The sequence below is a fragment of the Strongylocentrotus purpuratus genome, unplaced genomic scaffold, assembly GCF_000002235.5.
Source record: "Strongylocentrotus purpuratus isolate Spur 01 unplaced genomic scaffold, Spur_5.0 spur5_contig_816, whole genome shotgun sequence".
Lineage (NCBI taxonomy): Eukaryota > Metazoa > Echinodermata > Echinoidea > Camarodonta > Strongylocentrotidae > Strongylocentrotus > Strongylocentrotus purpuratus.
The window spans coordinates 981,651-1,003,712 of record NW_022145520.1 but is presented as its reverse complement, the minus strand read 5'-3'; the positions used below and the strand labels follow the sequence as shown (position 1 = coordinate 1,003,712).

General features: G+C 36.8%; 1 protein-coding gene across 1 annotated transcript in view; it reads left to right on the top strand.

Annotated features, from left to right (window-relative positions):
- Nucleotides 1-89: 89 nt before the first annotated feature.
- LOC574793 (pre-mRNA 3' end processing protein WDR33) overlaps nucleotides 90-22,062 on the top strand; it is a 28,776-nt gene continuing 6,803 nt past the window's right edge. The window contains exons 1-13 of the mRNA XM_775191.5: nucleotides 90-153; nucleotides 2,106-2,370; nucleotides 3,215-3,326; nucleotides 4,342-4,410; nucleotides 4,834-4,938; nucleotides 5,635-5,730; nucleotides 10,357-10,511; nucleotides 15,137-15,234; nucleotides 17,745-18,023; nucleotides 18,986-19,064; nucleotides 19,695-19,805; nucleotides 20,856-20,953; nucleotides 21,697-21,780. Of these exons, the coding sequence (XP_780284.4) occupies nucleotides 2,198-2,370; nucleotides 3,215-3,326; nucleotides 4,342-4,410; nucleotides 4,834-4,938; nucleotides 5,635-5,730; nucleotides 10,357-10,511; nucleotides 15,137-15,234; nucleotides 17,745-18,023; nucleotides 18,986-19,064; nucleotides 19,695-19,805; nucleotides 20,856-20,953; nucleotides 21,697-21,780 (1,459 nt within the window). The 5' untranslated portion in view covers nucleotides 90-153; nucleotides 2,106-2,197. The remainder of the gene's footprint in view (nucleotides 154-2,105; nucleotides 2,371-3,214; nucleotides 3,327-4,341; nucleotides 4,411-4,833; nucleotides 4,939-5,634; nucleotides 5,731-10,356; nucleotides 10,512-15,136; nucleotides 15,235-17,744; nucleotides 18,024-18,985; nucleotides 19,065-19,694; nucleotides 19,806-20,855; nucleotides 20,954-21,696; nucleotides 21,781-22,062) is intronic.

Below are 22,062 nucleotides of genomic sequence, written 5' to 3'. Positions count from 1 at the left end.
TTACACTGTTAAAAAAATGGGTCAAAGCTTTATATTGTTTTTACCCTAAAATAAAAATAAATTATTCTAAGTTACCCACAGTTCCAACTTGCAAAACTAGGGAGATGCACTTCCGATATGTATTATTGATAAATTTGACGAAGCTCGAGCGAGGTAAAACAAACATTAAACCATTTTTAAATCATTTTAAAGTATGGTTAAAAATCGAAATAAATCCTTATGAAATTATGCATCTCTATTATCGTTTGCTGTGAATGTTGCTTCTGTATGGCTCGCTATATAATAAGTTGTCTGGATTTATATTTTGCTTCGGCAAGCAAGTTGTGTTCAATGCAAATTTACATGTAGACTAGGCTTCTGTATGTACAATGCACGGCGCGGGGTAAACGCAGCTGCTAGCTGCTGCTGGCTGCTGACCGCGACATCATCCGTGCACAACACGCTGCCTGCCATGCCCCAGGCCCTGCCCCTGTCCCTGTCCTGTACATGCTGTAGATCTAGGCCTTAGCTGTGACCGTACATAGTAGTAGAGGTCACTATTCAGGTTGAATATAAGTATACCATTTGGCCTTCTCATGAAATAAACGGCAAATAAGCAACACTGGTCACTACCTGGCACTAGGGCGCTGGTCCGAGAATGAGGATTTCCGCAAAAACGAGGATATCCTCGTAAACGCCAACATATTTTATTTTGACCTAAAAAATAGGGATAGTTTATATTTTCGCTGACGTTTTTTTTCAACAACGCCCTGCAGGTTTTGGGTTTCTGAACCGCACGCCAGTGATGCGAAAAACGGATTCTGCGTAAGAAAATAACCCCAGTTTACCGTCTACTTTTACCTACCTTCCCATAGGCATAGAACTTTCAGTCTACATGCATTGTGCACTCATGGAAAATTGGTCAATGTTTTTATCACCAAATTGAGATTCAAACCTTTATTCTTCCTGAACTTGGCGATACAAAACAAATGAGGTATCATAATAATATGAAAATTGAAAGAGCAGTTTTTTCTCCACATTCCCCCAAACCATGCATCTCTGAACTCTAAAAGTATCTTGATCAAGAAGGCGATTTAAACACTGTTTTCATCGTAGACCTAGCTCAGAGATTTCCCACTTATGAGAAATGCACTCCCAAGGGATGAGTAGATCTAGTTCCAGTCGTAAGGAATATATCTCCAAGGGATCACATAAGATTACAGTTTGAACGGAGGTTTGCATGCCCCCCATGGGATGCGTATTGACCACAATTAAAGGTACTAGATCTATGTCCCATTTGCAGGCCAAAAAAATGAAAAAGTTAAATTCCAACTGCATTTGTAAGATAATACTAATTTAGAACTTCCCTAAAAAAGGTGGGGTTTGAAAATGTCTTTAAGTGGTAAAATAACGACTATTAGTTGTCAAATCGACTTTAGGGCTATAGAGCCCAAAAGTAATAGTCTTGATTTTCAGACAATTGTACCGAATGGTCATACATTTTATGCTGCGCAAAGATTCAATCAGTTTAATCTTGGCCATCACAAGAAGTGGGTTATTGATGTAGACAAATGCTCATGTACCCTTTACAACTCTTTTCATGTATTTTATTACCAAAGAAGAAAAAAAGCCAGTCAGTCACTCAATAGTGTCTGACAGTGAAGTCTAGCAATTAAACAGGTTTCCTTGCATAATTTGAATATGAGGACACTGCTAACGTTTAAATTTCACAGATAGGACATACATGACATATTCATAATTCCTGCAAAGTTCTACAGAATTTGAGGTTGGCTGCAAAAGGGACATAGTACCTTTAACATACATATGCCTGTCCTTCGACTTCTTAGTTGACAGCTCTCTACTAGAGCTCCGAGGAGCAGACAAGGTTGCAAGGAAATTTACACTTTGAATTGTTTCTCTCTTCTTTATTATTGGTAAAGTATTGAACAGAAAATGGCCTATTACTGTACATGCACCTTTGACTTGCCCTTTTAATACCAGTTTGCCAAAAGAAGAACAAATTATACTTACTATTTTTTTCTTTCTTATATATATATATATGTAATCGTACATGTGATGATGTATTTATTGTCATTATTATTATCATTATTATCTTTCTAAAATAGATTTATTGATTCATACCTGTGGAGGAGAATGCAAACGAAGCATTCATCTTAGACTTCCTTGATCTTCTCGTGTCTGAATCTTTCTGGTTACGATGGAGGGAGGAGGAGGGGGACCGCCAAGGCATCAGGGCCACCAGGGACACCAGGGCCACCAGGGCCACCAGGGACACCAGGGCCAGGGACAGTTCTTTCATCAGCCTCGACTGCCATACTACCAGATCAAGCCCAACTATTACAGCAATCATCGTAGACCGCACCATCACAGGTATGATCAGGGTTCTCCCTCGGTTCATAATGAACTTGATAATAATACAGTGGAACCTCATTATAAACAGTGTTTCACAAAGACTAAGATCGACTTTAAGTTGGACTTGACTATGGCAGGCTATTCGTGCCACTGTTTTCTCTCGTCATTTACTGGCATTGGTTTCTCAAGCGACGTACCAATCGTCACAAATCTACAGAATTTACATTTTGTTATTGTTTATTATTGTAGGAAAAATTATAATCTAAAGATCATAATTGAGAGACCAATGGTGAGAGCAACTAGGGGCATGAATGGCCTGCCATAGTTAAGTCCAACTTAAAGTCGATCTTAGTCTATGTGAAACACACCCCTGATATATAACAAGGTAATTTCCACGGTCCCAAAGACCTACATTTTTAGTTATAACGAGATTCCACTGTATCAAATAAAGTTTTACCCAACAAAATTATAGACAAGCATACCAATCCATTTATATGCAGTTTTGACTATTAGGGTGTGTGATATAATATTTTTTTGACTGCAGAAGAGAGATATAGTCTCATAAGGGGTTATATCTTTAATATGTTGTATTTGATTTTAAAATATGATCACATGGGAAATGTAACCAGCTGATTAAGCCCTTAGTGATTAAGTCCTAACCCTACATCTCGCATGAAACAAAATCACAAGTTTCTTTGATTGAATATTTACCAAAATTCAAGCCCAGAAAAATAACTGGGCAAAACATTAAATAATATGCACCATTAATACAAAGAAAAAGGATATTTTATGCCTCGTGTTATAATTTCTGTTGCTGAGGTATTAATGAAAAATGATAATTATATGATTGATTTCTATGAAGACATCAAGAACATGGGCCAACGAATGCCACGACCTTTGACCAGAAGAGGATGAAGAATAACCTGCAGAGGCGAACGGTTGATTACAATACGTCAGTCATCAAATATCTTCAGGTAAGGATTGGTAGAAAAGAAAAGTTTAGAAAAGTTTGGATTGTATTGTTGGTTCTTTGTGGAGTGACTATCAGCCATTTGTTGAAGTTTCAAAGAACAGAGCCCCCTCAAAAGAATAATAAATAATAATGTTCCACTTTTATATAGCGCTTAAAGTCACACTGTCCTACTTGTAGCTACTTGCTCCCTCTACATGTATATAGCAAACAATGCCTAATCGGTGACCATTGGTCCCCCATGATCCTCTATTTCTTATGTTAAGTGAGAGCTGATTTGATGAGATAACCACCTGTCAGTGACCTTGTAGGGTGATCTAATCCCTCCTGTAAACTAGTACAGATGTGCTTTAAGAATGGATTATCTTGTTGGTTCTTTGTTTAGTGCTCAGTGGCTATCAGCCTTTTTGTTGAAGTTTCAGAGAACAGAGCCCATTCAAAAAAACTCAACAATAAAAGGAGCAGGCCTCAAAGAGTATAACATTTATTTCAGTAAACCATTTCACTGTGTTGGCAGTCATGCATGATGCCCACCTAAGCCTGTTTGGGTAACTTGCAGTATATGTGAAATTACAGATTTTTCTATACCCACAGGCTTGTAAAAATGCTTTAAAGTCGTTGTTTAACAATGTTTACAGTTTTACAAATCTGAGATGCATGGCCCCACATGTTATCAGTGTCTGGTGTCTGTGATATGGTTTAATATTGAAGCCCTGCAAAATTTGCGCGTCACAATGATCATGAAGTGCCTCAAAAAAGTAAAAATCTTTGAGTGACCGGTTTTACCATACCATTTTTTCCCCAATAAACCATTAGGAAAATGGTTCTTGAAATTTTGATTTCCTATCATAAATATCTTGATAATCAGACAGGCGATCGGCTTGTAAAAGTCATGGGGTTCCTGACTGATCTAAAGGTTTATAATTATGATTGCAGCATGAGCTAAATCCAGGATTTTGTTTAGAATTTGATGCAAAGATACCCAGTCCCTTTAATGAAATTTAAAACTCATCTTTTAGACAAGAATTTGGCAGCGGGACTACAAGGATGCAAGAATGATACAGCCAGACCACTCATATATAGGAAATGTAAGTAGACCTTTATTTCTTTAACAACACAAAAGAGGATTATTAGTCCACTCGCAAAAAACAGAAGGAAGGAAGATTGTATCTGTTTAGAGACAGGGAAAAAATAATAAGCTGGACAAGAAAATTATACAGATTAGACTAGGGAAGAGAAGTAGCATAAAAAATATGTAAATATGCTGTTTTAGCTTTGGAAAATTGAAAAAAACTCAAGCTTGGCAAAAGGTGGGGGGGGGGGCATTCCTACATGTATGAGGAGAATAGTTGGGACTATGAGAACAGTAAATGAAAAAAGAAAAAAGAATTAGAGGTGAAGTCACAAATTGCACATTTCATTGCATTATAGATATTCAGTGTATATGATGTGAGACCCTCTGTGCTTTGTCAAGAATCTCCTAAAAATGTTCTGTTCTGTTTTCTGTGAAGCTGAGTTTGCCTCATCAGATGTTGGACAACCCTATCAATGCAGTAACAACTCGATTCGTGCGGACTTCAACCAACAAGGTCCGATGCCCTATATTTTGCGTTGTGGTAAGTGTTTTCAAAAGTCACCAACATTGCCTACAGAATAAAGAAGATTTAAGTACATGCTGCTCTAATTTTATTGTCATTTTGTTGATTCCAAAACCTAACAGTATACACCAAAACTTATCTGCTACATAAACAGCCTTTTCCTGTTGCTTCCACACAGTTTCTTTCACAATGCAATCCTGTGACCAGAACTCAAATTTTATCTTTATGGGCAGTAAGTTCATTTTTGCAGACTTGTGCGAAACTTGGCAAGTGTTTGAAATATATCCTTCAGATGTCGTGTGTACAATGTTACAGTCTTCTTTGTACAAATTCTTTGTAAGAAATGAAAATCTAGCACTGTTGTCATATTACCGCTGAGGAAGCTTTTCTTAAATCAACAGATATAACGGTCAAATTAATTTTGAATTCCGCACAATACTTTTTTTAGGTCTAGAAAATAAATATCTGGAATTAAACATTCAAAATCTGTTTGTTGAAAACCAGTTTCATTTTTTTCTTCATTTGGTGGGAGATTTCTAATAACAGACCTCTTCAAGATACCGCTGGATTCATGGAACTTCAGGTTTTTAGGTCTGGAAAAGAGACAAATCGTCCTTAGAGCCTTCATATCACCTTTACATGCACCCACCATTTTATAAACCCGTACAGAAAGCATGTCCATCTCATTTCATTTCTTTCTTATCTATGATGTAGTGGACACCAGAAGGAAGGAGGCTGGTTACTGGGGCGTCGAGTGGGGAGTTTACTTTGTGGAACGGACTTACGTTTAATTTTGAAACAATTCTTCAGGTAAGCATTCACGACTTTCATATATCTTAACCCTATTTAGCCCGGGCTATTTTGAAACTGCATAGCCCGGGGGGGGGGGCTTCTAAGGCCCCCCCCCCCCCTATGATCTCGGCCGTGAAACGCCCGATCGCCGCGAAAATTTGCATACATATCAAGTGAAGTGTATAGAATACTATGATAATTTCAATTTTTTTGAAAAATTCACTCATTTGCATATTTCTGGTAATTTATGCAAATAAGGTCATTAAATTCACATTTTTGCCCATAAATCAGACATTATTCATATTTAAGCATTCTTTCTCACTACATTTATTTGTTAGACCATTTGGAATAATAATACAACACAAAAATTTGAAAAACCAGGGTTATTCCTTATGTTATCTATTGTTTTGATAATTTCTTATGTATTTCTTTGTTTTTTTAACTTATGTATTTTATTGTTTTTGTTGTTTTATTTCATTTCCAACTATAATTCAACTATTTTGACCCCAAAATAAACACCTAAAATCTAAACAAGACCAAATAACCAATGTTTTACCTCTTTGTTTGAAAAATGAGATTTCCATATGTTTTGTACACAAATCACAAAAATGAGCAATTTTCGGGCTGACATGCGAAGACAAAAGGACACGTGCCTTTGTAATGGTAGGTCCGATTTTCAAAAAATTTCTTTCAAAAGTTGCGCAAGACTCGAAAGAAAAAAGTCACAAAATTTCAGTGCAAGATTTTCTTGCGTTAAAAAATTATCGCGAAAAATGTCGAGGGGGGGGGGCTTCTCAAGCCCCCCCCCCGGGCTAAATAGGGTTAAAGAATCGTGAGTCTGAAGCTGGTGTGAACAGTCGATGCCATTTCAACTTTAATCTTTCTATCCTACGTCCTTTTGATCGATGAGTCAAGTTAGTAGATGGGTATTTCCATAAATTAGGGACCCACTTCGTAACATTTTTGGTGTCCTAGTAACATAAGGAACCCACACGTATTTGTGGCTTTGAGTAAAGACTGATTCTAGGTATGAGGATGCAATATTATGCCTGGAATTACCCAGATACATGTACATGTGTAATTGGCTATTATTTCAGATTGTTGACGGAAATCAAATGCAATCAGTTAGACTTGCTCAATCTCTCCCCTCCCCCTCTCTCTCTCTCCCTCTTTATTAGTCGCTCTATCTGTCTCGGTCTATTTCTTTCTTTTTTGTACATTCAAACCTGTCTATAGCGACCGCCAAGAGAAACACACACTAAAAATGTGGTCTTTGTAGACAGGTGGTCACTACAGCAGGTGTGACTGTATCAATGCTTTTATTATGCCTCCGCCACCGAAGGTGGTGCCGGAGGCATCATGTTTTCGGGTTGTCCGTCCGTACGTCCGTCCGTCCGTCCGTCCGTACGTCCGTCCCGTTTGACCGTTATCACAATATCTCAAGAACCATTTAAGATTTAAACTTAAGACTCGGGAATAGTATTTATCACCATAGGAAGACGATCTGATTAGATTTTGGAGTACGTAGGTCAAAGGTCACAGGTCACAGAGGTCAACTTATGAAATTCCTTGTATTGAGTTTGTTAGCGCGATATCTCAAGAACCATTTGAGATTTAAACTTCAAACTTAAGGATAGTATGTATCACCATAGGAAGACGATCTGATTAGATTTTGGAGCACGTATGTCAAAGGTCAAGGGTCACAGAGGTCAACTTATGAAATTCCATACATTGAGATTGTTATCATGATATCTCAAGAACCACTGGAGATTTAAACTTCAAACTTGGTGATAGTGTGTATCACTATAGGAAAACAATCTGATTACATTTTGGAGCACGTAGGTCAAAGGTCAAGGGTCATAGAGGTCAACTTATGAAATTCCATACATTGAGATTGTTATCATATCTCAAGAACCACTGGAGATGTAAAAACTTCAAACTTAAGGATAGTATGTATCACCATAGGAAGACGATCTGATTAGATTTTAGAGCACGTAGGTCAAAGGTCAAGGGTCACAGAGGTCAACTTATGAAATTCCATACATTGAGATTGTTATCATAATATCTCAAGAACCACTGGAGATTTAAACTTCAAACTTAATGATAGTGTGTATCACCATAAGAAGACAATCTGATTAGATTTTGGAGCACGTAGGTCAAAGGTCAAAGGCCACAGCGCACATTATGAATGCAAAAACAGCTTGTGATCGCGTTATCTCAAGAACCGATTGATGGATTCATGCCAAAATTAGGTCATGTTTGTTACTTGCAGAGCCAATGAACTGAGTAGATTCTTGGTTCATAAGGTCAAAGGTCAAAGGTCATGGGCCCATTATGTATGCAAAAATAGCTTGTGAACGCATTCTCATTAGAACTGACAGATGGATTACTATTTAACTCAGAACATCTTGCAGAGCCAATGAACTGAGTAGATTTTATGGTCATGAGGTCAAAGATCAAAGGGTCATATATGTATATGAGAAATTGCTTGTAATCACAATATTCTGAGAACCTGTCAATGGATTACCATTGAACGTGAATTCAATTTTTTTTTTCTGTTTTGGTTTGTAAAATTGCTCTATAACGGAGGCATCATTTTCGACTGCGCGCAGTCGAATTCCATCTAGTTTCAGTTGTGATGTGAGTAGAGTACTATGTTCAGTCATCATGTATCACAGTTTTATATATTTCTTTGAATGAAAATTTGATAAGGGCCATTCCATGAGAAGAAGGACATGACATCAAAAAAAGAAATGTACCTCTTATGTTAATTCTTTGATTTATCACTAACCTTATGCCATGGATGTTCAAAGAAACATTAGGGCCTTTCAAATTCAATACAATTTATTTTTCATTTTTGTTGATTTCCTAAGATCTAAAACCATCATCAAAAACGTACATGTGGGACTGTAGATGAAAAAAAAACAATTTATTGCAGATTACACAGGATTCTTGTAATATTTTTTCCTGAAAATTTCGCTATATGGAAAAAGATGAATATATTTCCATATTCTAAGGGGTCCTGTGATATTTAATCTATTACATAGGGGTGAAAATGGCCTACGGACAAAATGTAACGCGAGTTACCGTAACGTGAGTTACCGACATATTTGCTTCCTGCATTTTACTAGTCCATTGTTTCTTATCTTTAATATTGTGATCTTAGTAAGTCACAACTTACTATCAAATTAAAGTAGGAAAGATTTTGTCAAGATTGTCTAGTATGAGGAGACTTTGCCAAAAGAGGGTCTCATAGAATTGACCATGTCCTTTTTTTGTAACGCAAGTTACCGAAATTTAATAATCCAAGAATCTAAAAATGTTTGTTCTTCAATTTTCTTTTTTGTTTCATTCAGTTGTTCTATATCTACCCTGTCCATGTTTGAAAAAAGTATCTTGTAGATCCTAGCAGTTCTAAAGATATAGGCACATTATCGTGTCAATGTACCCATTAGGTGTAACGCGAGTTACCATGGAATGGCCCATAATCAATTAATATGAGAAAAATAATGCTTCTCTATATACTACGTTTGTATAACCCAAAGCCATAGAAAATTTCTAGAGCAGTAATAATGGAATGCCATATTATTAGAACCATCTACCTGAAGAACCTGCTTCTTATCACCTTTAGATTTATCTTTCATCCTGTATTTATAAAATAATGGATCATCATATATGTTCAAAGATCAATCAATTTTTTTTGCCCTCTGATTGGTTTACACGCAATGTAAATGAAGTAACATTTTGTGCTTGGTCAAAGTCTGGAAGACGTTATGCAAAGGGTGACATAATTATTTGTACAGAATACTAAGGATCATGACAGTAAGTATACTAAGTAAACTTTCTAATGCAAAACATTCTTTGTGATATGCTCGGGGCTTTTGCTAGTACATAACCCTCTTGGCGATCATAGAATTTGCAGGTGTCTCCATAAAGGCAAAAACAAAGGATACATTCTAAATATGGGTTACATGTTGATGAATATCAGCAGACAGCTAAATAGTTTTGGTCCTCCTAGCTCCCGGCTCCCAGACCATCTGTCATGGCTGCTGCAATAAATAATATAGTTAGGCGAATTATGGAATCGATCAGATCAGTTTTTCCCAATTTTTGTCATTAACAATGGTCTGTTTTCACTCAAACTTTCAGATTATCTTTAATTGTTATCTAGTGTTGAAGTCACTACCTTGGCACCAGAGTCTCTCATCTGAACAATGTTACTAAGTCCTTTTAAGAACTGTGCCCCTTCTCTCATCATTTTAGAAGAATATGATGTGAAAAGGGGATACAGTGCTGGCAGTTGTTAATCTTGTTTCTGTTATGTATCAGTCAATTTATTCCATCTCATTTACATCCTGAAATCTACGATTATGTGATGAGATATGTGTCATCTTGAGAAATGGCTGGTTCAAGGGAACTTCATAATTATTCTTGAAGAAAATGGAAAGAAAGAAATATATAAATATTAAATTTGTTTATAATACAGGCTTCTCGTCATCTTCCAGACACCCAAATATATTTCTTTAATCGTCTTTTACTGCTCATTGCATTTGTCTTTTTTTAGTAGTTAGCACCCCAGAACACAAAACACATGCGTAGTGCCTCTAGGATTAAAACTAAGCTCGATTGTTTCTTTGTTCGCAGGCCCACGAGTGTGCCGTCCGGACGATGACGTGGAGTCGCAACGACATGTGGCTACTGACCGGAGATGACCAAGGCTTCATCAAGTATTGGCAGTCCAACATGAACAACGTGCAGATGTATCAGGCCCACAAAGACCAAGCCGTCCGATGCGCAAGGTACTACAACCTAACAGTAGCCCAGTCGGGAGGCATTCCAGCCAAATTATTCAGTAGCAATTTGAAGAAAGAGAAGTATAATGTTACTTGTAGTCGTTCATTAAGAAGTTTTCTATGTCACCTATGTTTCGATGATTCTTATGCCACATGTATATTTATATCAACAATTGCAATGCTCCTTCAGACTGTCTGGATTTATACAGTACATTGTATTTCCGTGGGGTTTACTGTATTACAAGTTCTATTGCACTATGTATCTGTAGATTGTACGGCTCACTTGAAAATTAACGTAACGTTTGTTTTGAATATGATTATTATATTAAGTGCTGCCACTAAGAATTCATACAAATGTTTCGATTATAAAGAAATAAATTTTGAGAAGTGTATGAGAGTGATGCGAGAGAAGAAATGGTAATTGACAAGAAATAAAAATTAAAAATAAAAGGACTTATTGAAATAAACAAATGCATGCCATTGATAAATTTAAGTGAAACTTTATATTACTTTGGAATTGTTTTCAATGATTAAATTTGAAATGAATTGAAATACATATTTGAATAAATTCAAATTAAAAAAAAAAATCATCAAATATAAATACAGGAAAAATTAATAAAATTGAAGGAAATGGATACAAGTGTGTGAGAAATAATGTTTATAGGTTTGTGTTCAATGAGCATGAGACAGAAAAATATATTCCAAGTTTGCAGCCAGTGCAGGATGAGATTAAGTTAGTTGTGAGAGTGTTTTAAAGAGAAAGAGAGAGAGTCTTTGCCTTAAGTTTCTAAGCAAATCTTTCAATACATTAAAAATGTACCATAGCTCAGCTTTACACACAAAATTTGATTTATTACAACTATCAAATACACATATCAAAACAAAATTAAAGACTTTTTAATATCTTTACAATTTGAGTCATGTATATGTACAATATTTGTTTTATATCTGAATGATATTCTTATTTGTAAACCAGTTTTTCACTAAGTGGTAAACTAAATTCCATTGTATGTAAGTTAATCTTGCGCACGTTGACACTTTGGCTTGGATAACTTTGAATGTTCAGATTTCCCCCTTATTTCTTTAAAAAGAATCTCTGCAGAAGTAGAAATTGATCACTCTGACTTTAGCGATGTAAGTATCAAGTCCTTAATGTTGAAGAACTAAGGTTCATCTGGTCATGTCATTCATAGAAGGCTACACTCCACTCACATTTTTCAATTACACCATATACATTTGTGAAGTACGTCTCAGACATTAGCAAACTGGGTGGGACGTTGCCCAACTACTTTAAGCCCCACTGCACTACTTGTAGCTACTTGCTCCTTCTATATAGAAAACAATGCCTAAGTGGTGCCCGTTGGTCCCCCATGATCCTCTTTTTCTTCTTTTAATTGAGAGCCGAGTTGATGAGATTACCACCTGTCAGTAACCACGCTGGATGGTCTAATCCCTCCCGGCCAAACTAGTACTGACGGGCTTTAAAGGTGCAAGACTGACATTTTCCGTTGTAATTTGCTTAGGTTCCATACACACTACTCGTATCCAAACAATCGTGTCACAAGGGGGAACTTTTCTGAAAACATGTGAAACACATAAATTTCCAACTTTTTTTTTACTCAAGTTGCTTCACAATGATTACTCTCTGCAGAACATGCTCATTGAGTGCAGAAAGGTTTTGTACACATTGGAACAAATTAATCTTGGAATAAAGAAAGAAAAGTTAAAACTTCTTCGTACGAATACAACAAAATTTTAAAAAAGGCAAACAAATCAAGACAACAACAAAATGATATCCACATGATCTGAACATTTTGTAATGGTTTGTTCCCAGTAGGGTCGATGTAAGTAAAATTGAATGTATTTACTGTATTCAACTAATGATACCTTTGGTACGTGATCTTTAAAACACGATGTCCATACAAAATGTCTGAACGTTTACCAGAAAGAAATCCAAATACTAAGAGTACAACAATTTCTCTCCAGAAAATTCAGTAGTCATAAAAATTCAACTATTCTTCCGAACAGTGTTAAGAATCTGTTTTAAGACATGTACAACCTTACTACTACTGAACACCCTATTTGCTCTTAAGTGGAAAGCTGTGTCTTGAGGAAAAAATATTGAAAGGTAACTTTTGTCACTCAGTGAACATCATATTTTGCGTGTGAAATAATCGAGAACAGTCTGTTTATGAGGAGTGTTTGTTTGAAAGACTATACAACTAATTACAAGAGCTTGTGCAGATGTCAAAATTGAAGCTTTCCCATTTCTCAGCCTGATATGCTGATTTTCATAAATAGATATTTGCTTTCTTCTTGCAGGAAATTCAAACTCAGTATGGTGATAACAATTGAAACTATGCGCTTCATTGTGTTGTCACAGTCAAATGACATGTTCCCCCTTTGAAAATCAATTATCTTGTAAATTTGAGGAATGTATTTATATATTTTTCTTTTTAAATATGAAATATGGGGGAGAAGTGCAATTTGTCACAAAAGAAACGACTTAAAAAAAAAAAAAACTTAAAAAAAAACGAATAGTCTACCTTGTGAAGCTGTTCATAATATTTTATATTTCAAGAAGTCTCAAATCTAAATTCCAAAAATCATGTCCTAATAAGGTTGCTTATTAGTTTAGAAAGGAGCCTTAATCATCTATTGTACTGGAAAAGTCTATTGAAAAGTTTAAAACTAAATTATTTCCTGTGCTTTTCATATGAAATAGAATCGTCTCATTTATGTATATGGTGTGGGTTAGAGTGGTGAATCAATTTTGACATTTGCATTTGATTTTTTTTTGTGTGTGTGTGTGTGTGCATTTGATGTGATATCTTCTGAGTTCCTCTCTTGCCAACCCCAAAATTTCATGTTTCTCCCAAGATGAAACATTGTCTTTTATTATATTCTTATGGTATTGACTATACTTCTTAAAATCTTAACATCGATCAGTCTCACATTTGATATTTGGTGCTGACCTTTATTTTCCCCAAAGAAGTCTCTCTTTTTTGTTTGGAGGGGGGGGGGGGGGGTAAATAAGTACACTGCAATTTGTTGATACTGTTTTCCTAAATTCATAGGTGAAATATATTTTTGTCTGCGGATTTGTTTTACAGATCGAAGCATATTCTAGGGATCATGTTGAGCAAAGAGAAGTCACCTCAGAAGATTTCATATTTGAGCCCCTCCCCTGTACACTAGGCAAAAGTTTTGGAGAAAGTGGCGATTGGAGTACATGCATGTTCAGAAGATTTGAAATCTCAAAATATTTTATAATAATAATAAAAGTAATATGTCTTGTTATGTCAACCCAGGGTAGTCTCATCAGTATCAATACTGTTCTCTCTGAGGGCCCTGCAATCGTATTATTACTCCGGCTTCCTGGTTCGTGCTGATCATATATTTAAATCAGACAGAAACCCCCAGTCGGGTTTTAATTGGGGCAGTGTTTGATCAGTTACTAGATTGTGACTAGTCATCACTGACTAGGTAAATTTACCACAAGGAAGGTGCTGGAACTCAATGCCAAAATTCTTGGTCTAACTATTGGTACATAATGACTATTACTGAATCTCAGACAAGAAAGGTTGTTCTCATTGAAAAAAATATTCTAATGCATGTGTCTTACTCTAATCGAAACCTTCTCCAAATCTTGTTGTTGTCGCATTGTAGAGTATTCAGAGGTCTTTAAGATGATGTTTGTATCTGGAGCTGTGAGCATTAGAGAAGAATGGGAGAGAAGTTGATAGAACTCTGCTTCATGTACATGTAACAGTTAAAATGAGAGATTGTAGATTTTCAGATTGTAATAGATGTTGTGTAATTGGTGTAGTCGAGGAGTGCTTTTGCCAACCTTTAAAATTGGGGCTCAAAATCTTGTTAGGTACATTGACATTTTAATTTAGGCACTTTAGATAGCTGCTGTCTATGTTTGTATTTACCGTACCAGAGTTTTCTTTCTTTCTTATAAAAAAAATATAACCTGTACAAAATTTTGAACACAGCCCCCGTTTTTTTTCTTTTCACAAAATGAGGTGTGTTCCCTTTGAAACAATCAACAAAAGACTGAACCTAGTTTCTTGGAATTAAAAGGTAGCATTTACCTCATGAAACTATCAAACTGGCAGATCTTTTCAATTTATTTGATAAAGTTTATTGTTTCATATGATTCTGGTATATCAAAACTCTCCCATAAAATTAAATTACCTTTTTCCTCCTTTGTGTATTAAACAGGAATAGAGGAAGATTAATAACAGAAAAAGATGGTACACATCAGGTACTCGTCAAACCAAAGGCATTTGGTTCACATGATCAGAGCCATCTATACACAGAGTTTGGCCAACTTGGTTTTACTGGGCTAACATGGCGTCTTAACTTTTGTTTTGTGCTTGCCCAACAAAGCAGTAGTCGCCATATTGTGTCAAACTCGAACCGGGTTGGCCAAACTCTGTGTATAGATGGCTCTGCACATGATGTAACAAATCACATTTTTGATGTCGTTTTGCAGAATTCTATCAACAGTCCATGTAACGTAAGCCATGATATCCCCCTAAGTATAAACATCGATCGCTGATTTTACCAAGAGACATCAAATTACCATATGTGTCCTCACCTACTCCCTCCCCTTCCACCAGCTTTGCGCCGTTAGATACCAAGTTCTGCACCTGCTCGGACGACGGGACCGTGCGAATCTGGGACTTCCTGCGATGTCACGAGGAGAAGATCCTTAGAGGTACGTGGTGTTCATTTTCTTTTCCGATCGATGGCCGGTGATGTAGACGCGAGGAGAAATGATAAGAGTCTAGGCTTTTTCTGCATGGTTGAAAACTCCGGCAGAGATCTTCCACAAGGCCTGTTTTCATCAGCTCGAGATTGCCAAATATTCCGCTATTTGAACTATCCTGATCGCAAATTATCCAGTTAATTTGCGTCTTCATCAGCCCGAAGTTGCAATTAGCAGGATGTTTTGTTGAGATGATCATCCCAAGATATCTTGGACTAGTTTGCAAAATATTCCGCTATTTGTCCGATGCGTCTTCACCAGCCCGAAGACTCGCACTATACTCGCACCGTGTACGAACGCTGAGCAAATATCTTGAGCTAATTTCTTGAGCTCTAGTTTCAAGTTTTGAGCTGATGAAGACACGATTTGTAGCTTCAGGATTATTTCCCAAATCAGAAATAGCGGGCTATTTGGCAATGTCGAGCTGATGGAGACAGGCCTACAGAAACATCATCAGCTGTCCACAAGAGGGACCTAAGAGCTGTGTATTCTCAATGGCTGTAAGAGCCTTCATGCGGGCAGATGATAATGCAAGGCACCCACTTCAATGTTGCATTATCAATTTTATTACAAGCTTAGCAGCTCTTCTGTACTACCATGTATTTTCATGCCCAAAACTTTAATTTTGCAAGTCTGGAATAAGGAATTGATTGAAAGTTGAGCACACTAAATTGACCTTTGTGAATTGGTCGTTCGCCTTCATCCCTTAGACCTGTAGTCGAAATGTGAAAAGCATTTTGGCCTTATGACGTCTACTCAATAAAAGGCGTGGACAAATTAAAATTAAAGTGACTCCGTAACATTGTTGAAGGTTGATGAAAAAAAAGGGACATTTTTGTATGAAATGTTACTTACCCGGTATTATATTCCTTCTACTGTACTTACCCTCTAACAGGCAAAAGATCCTGAGAAAATTCTCAAACTACAAAGATATTTATGGTATTAGTTGAAGTGATTTAAAACAGTAAATTCTCCCTACCATTTTTGAATTTTCCCAACCTTTTTTCCTTGTAAATATGACGTAAGACAGGCTTTAAAAAAATATTTCAACACTTCATTGTCTGGAATGGTATATAGAGCCAATTCATTGCTTTGTGACAATTTACATTTACCTACAATGTAATTAAATTGTAATAATATAGTTGGGAGAATTAATAAATCAATCAGATCAGTTTTCCCCAATTTTTATTATTAATAATGGTCCGTTTTCACTAAAACTGTCAGATTATCTTTAATTGTACATCTAGCATTGAAGTCACTACCCTAGCACCACTCTCTCTCAACTGAACAATGTTACCAAGTCCCTTTAAGCCATTTTGAGTGTCGAAACAAATGGGGAAAGATTTGTTAGCCTTTACATATCAGAGGGACGCAATCAAATTCGCAATTTGAGGTTCTCTTGTATGTGATTCATAACTTTGTAGTTAAACTAACGATGTTCAAACTTTCTCCCACTGGTCCGTTTCTCTATAATTTGTATACCTTCAAATCGCCTTTCTCTAAAAGTTGGAATGCCTTTTAATCAATGAGTCTGGCCAGCGAAAAGTTACTGGTCCACATGTTTTGAGGATGAAAATGTCCATTGATGCCTTTGGATTATATGACACATAGACCAGCAGTGAAACTTGTACTATTATAACAATAATAATAGTCATTTGTATAATAATTTTATAGCGCTCAATGTTACATTTCTAAGCACTTTCCATTGTAATTATTATCACATCGGTCATAATCTGTACATGATAGTGCACACGCTCCACTCCCTGGGAACTGTTTCATTAAATAGTATGCCTCCGTTTGGACTCCATATAGATACATGTATAGTTTACGATCCTGTAGCATGCTCCTCAACACAGCTAGTTTGTAATTAAAGCCAGCCACATGAATATACCCCAGTGTCTTAATTCTAATTATTCCATGGCCAAGATATTGAGAGGGGGGGGGGGGGTCTTGGCAGAATCTTCCCACCTCCCTGACTGAGAGATAACTAAAATACTACATGACTTGGCCCTTATAAGATGACACAGCAGTAACAGAGTAAGTGTGGTGCCCTGGGGATGTTTCACAATGATCATAAAGTCAAACTTCACTCTAAGTTGGACTTAGAAATTATGGAAAGCCTTTAGCATCCTTGAACATTTTTTGTAAAAGTTATTTTAAAAGGCATAAAATGTTGATTCAAATCTTTCATATTTTCTATTATTATGGGAGATTTCATGTTCTTGATGTGGAATTTATGAAAAGTTTAAAATACCTGAATTTTTGTTTTTGAATATATTTCATTATAAGGCTACAAATGGCTCTCCATAATAATTAAATCTAACTTAGAGTTAAGCTCAACTTAGGATCTTTGTGAAACACTCTCTGGCTTTGTAAGATGACACAGTAGTAACAGAGTAAGTGTGGTGCCCTGACCTTGATTAGTTATGCCCCGTTTCATTCTGCTTCCTGTGTCAAAGGTCATGGTGCTGACGTGCGGTGCGTCGACTGGCATCCGAGCAAGAGCATCGTCGTGTCCGGCAGCAAGGACTCCCAGCAGCCGGTCAAGCTGTGGGACTCCCGGACGGGGGAGTCCCTCTGCACCCTCCACGCCCACAAGTCCACCGTCATGTCGGTCAAGTGGAACATGAACGGTAACTGGCTTCTGACCGCGTCCAGGGACCACCTGGTCAAGCTCTTTGACATTCGCATGATGAAGGAGCTGTTCACATTCAGGGGGCACAAGAAAGAGGCAACATGTATGAACACACCCTGTGACATTACCCCTTTCCACATCTAAGCAGAAAATTGTCCGAAACATGTCAGTGAACATTTGAGCAAAAACTGATTAAAAATAAGAAAGTTACGATCCCTCAAACACAAATTGCCAACACTGACGTAGTTTGCGAGGTCACAACTGCAAGAATTTTTATTTCTTATATTTAATAGGAGTTTGCTCCAAGTTTCACTGACCTGTTCCTCTCATGTTCCCGCTTTTATTTAAAAAAAATTAATATCAGGGTGTACTTTCCAATTTAAGGTATTTGTTGTTCATGTAGATGGAAGAGGACCAAATTGATAATCAGTTAATGTCAAATAGCCTTGAAACTTGAAAGCTTCTTTAAACTTCTTTCTCTTTCTTTAAAGCTACATTTATCTTATGCAATTTTCTCTCCCCGTCTCTCTTCTTTGTATCTCCTCCATCACTATCTTCCTGATGTCTTTCGCTATCTTGGCCTCTCAGTGGTCTCAGGCTTGTCTTCTCTTCTTCCTTCTCTCTCTTTCCTTTCCTCTACTTCTCTCATTTTGTATTTCCCTGTGTTTCTTTGCATCCTTCTCCCCTCTCCTGTCAATTTGTTCTTTTGCATATTTCTGTTTTCTCTTTGATACTCCTTATCTTATTTCCGCTCACTTTCTCTGTCTCTCCTTGTTCATTGATTTAAACATGAAGAGCTTAATTCCAAAAGGAGCTAAATCCACTTTCGATGAGAATTGAGTTATTGATCAGAACATTGTTCACTGAAGTAACCGTCTTTCAACACAATTATTTACCTTAATTTGGGGAGCAATTATGAAAAAATGCACCTTCTAATATCACTATTCCTTAGACCCCTGTACAAAATCTGGTAAACAATTTCTTTATTCTCTGAAGTTACAAAAAATGGATTTAGCTCCTTTTGGAATTTAACTCTCCACATGTATCTCTATCTCTTACCCGCAGCCATAGCATGGCATCCTATACATGAGGACATGTTTGTATCAGGAGGCTCCGATGGAGGCATTCTCTTCTGGCAAGTTGGGTAAGTGGCTTCAACAGCATTGTCAGTTATCCACTCTTCAGTCCACCCATAGTTTTTTTTGAAGCCCCACTGTACTGCTGATAGCTACTTGCGCCCTCTTTATAGCAAACAATGCCTAAACGGTGCCTGTTGGTCCCCCATGATCCCCTTTTTCTTATGTTAATTGAGAGCTGAATTGATGAGATAACCACCTGTCAGTGACCTTGCAGGAAGGTCTAATCCCTCCTGGCCAAACTAGTGCAGACTGGCTTTAAATGTTTGTTGTGTATATAATCCCATGAACATGTAGCATGTAGCATGAAGGTAGGGCTTTACACTGTAAAATATGTGCCTGGAACACATTATGGAGAACCTGTGTCTCAAGGTCCATTTCATTGTAGCCTCAACGGCCTCAGCTGTTGGACATAAATAAATATCATATCATGTGTCTAACATGTGCCTGGGGGTATCTGGCATGGCATCTCTTTGGTCATATGTATACGTTGAGGATCAGATACTTTCATGATACAGTCAAACCTGTCTATAGCGACTGCCCAAGAGAAACACAAAATGTGGTCTTTGTAGACAGGTGGTCACTAAAGCAGGTTTGACTGTATAACTAAAACTGTTCTCTGTTTTATTTCTCCTCAGGCATGACAAGGAGATTGGAGGTATCGAAGAGGCACATGAATCTATCATATGGAGTCTGGCATGGCATCCATTGGGCCATATGTTATGTTCAGGATCCAACGATCACTCAACGTAAGTAGCGATCCATTTCTGGAAGTGGAAAATGGTGCAAATGGCCACACCTCTTCTTCTAGATTATGAGGTGTGGAGGAGTTGAATCATTTGCTATGTGCTCTATTTTATCAAAGTTATAGGGTTGAGTTAAGGTTCTACTTAGGTTTTATATTAGGTTTAAAAGGATATGGTAACTTTGTCTCAGATTCTGAAACAAAATTCTGGATTTAACTGAATGATAATTATAAACCTTTATTAAAGTTAGTCAGGAACCCCATGACTTTTACAAGCCGATCGCCTGTCTGATTATCATATTTATTATTGGAAATCAAAGTTTCAAAAACTGTTTTCCTAAAGGTTGTTATTACACTACAGTCTATTGGGGAAAATGGGTATGCTCGAACTGGTCACTCAAAGATTTTTACTCTTTTGAGGCATTTCATGGTCATTTTGAAACACAATTTTTTTTTTTAGGGCTTCAATATTACACCATATCACAGCCACTGATAACACATAGGGCCATGCATCTCAGATTTAACATTGTTAAATGATGCCTTTAAGGTCAGGGTTGGGCTTTGGTATTCTGTTTGGTCCAAAGCTGAAATTTGAATTTCATTTATGTAGAATGTAGACCTCAATGTAATCTTTGCTGGTGGAGCAAGTTTGGTACAACTCCTCTTCGCCAGGGCAGACTACACGTTATTTACATGTCTTGTTCAATAATCGAGTTTGTATTTAGGATTTGCGCATGGGCAGATTAAAAGGTCATTCGTTCCAAAATTGTTAAACCATTGAGATGAATACTGGTATCGTACTCATGGAAGTTATGTAATCAGTATTCATTTATGCACCGACAATATGTTTATCTGCTACACAGGTGGAAGCATTCTTCTCAAGATGCAAACAAAAGGTTTTCATGAAGCACCTCCATCACTTCGACAGTGATTATTCTAAAATGCACAAGTGGGACGTATCCATCGTGTAAAAGATCTGTGGATATTTTGGGGTCGTGCATTCCGAAGCTATTTACGAACTGGCTTATTCAATGTTGTCTTCTTTCACTCACAGGAAATTCTGGACAAGAAACAGACCCGGGGATAAGATGAGGGACAGATACAATCTGAATACTCTGCCCATTGGAACCTCAGAGGACCTCCTGGAGTTTGGTAAGCATCAGGGGCCCATTTCACAAAGCCTTTTTTCAATGACAAATGACAAAAATCAGTGACAAATCTGCTAAAAACCAATCAGAAGCAAGGATTTCAGTAGCTTATAACAAAAACTGTCATTTGTCACTGATGACAAGTTTTGTGAAATGCCCCCCTGTTCTTTCCTCTGAGAACATATTACACATTCTTAATTTACAGTAGTATACCTTGGGGTCAGTTTGCTTCTTATATCTGTTGTAACTGATAGGCATCAGGCATTTTGAAGAAGAAAACATGTAGTGAAGAGTACTGTAGTTTTAAAACTAACATGCATAAAATACATAATTTATTAGAACGGCATTTCCCAAGATTTTAGAGGCCTCTTCTTTTGATCAAGATGATTGTTATAGCGCTCCTAAAAAGGTACGAACACTTTTTGAAATCTCCACATTTATTTTAAATTTAGAAATCTACAAATGACTTAAATGGTAAGAGAGGATATTTAAGAAATACTTAAAGAAAAGTGAGAAATTGCTACCTTGCAATGTCCAATACAGGCACGCTTTTGGTTGCAGTGTTATTGGCAAATCGTTTTAATATTTCTCTATTTGGTGATTTCAACAGCCCCTTGAATAGTTAAGAATTATTATTTACATTGTATTTGTAGTCGACTTAATGGATTGGTCCATAGGGTCGCTGTTGATATTGAATTGAATCTTAAGACATACATTCTAACATGGTAATCTCTTTTCTCTTTTTAGATGATGACACAACATCTCTTCCTGTCATCCCTGGTATGGGATTGGAGTATGGCGTCGCAGACCATCTCAAGAAAGACGAACCAGGTAAGAAAAGGGTACCAATCAATTTAAAAAAAAGTTTGTATAGCATGAAGGTCTAAGATCAGCCTTGCTATACTTATCCTGACATTACTGTAAAAGTAGAAATATTTGCAGTACATTAATTTTCGTGGATTTCACGCTAAGATTAACAAGCATTAAAGTAGATATTCATTGATTTTAAATCTAGCTTTATTTTCATTATTGCAAATTTGAAACTTTGATTCGACAAGGTTATCAAAATTCAATGCTTGGAAACATTCGAAGTAATGATTATTATAAATTACA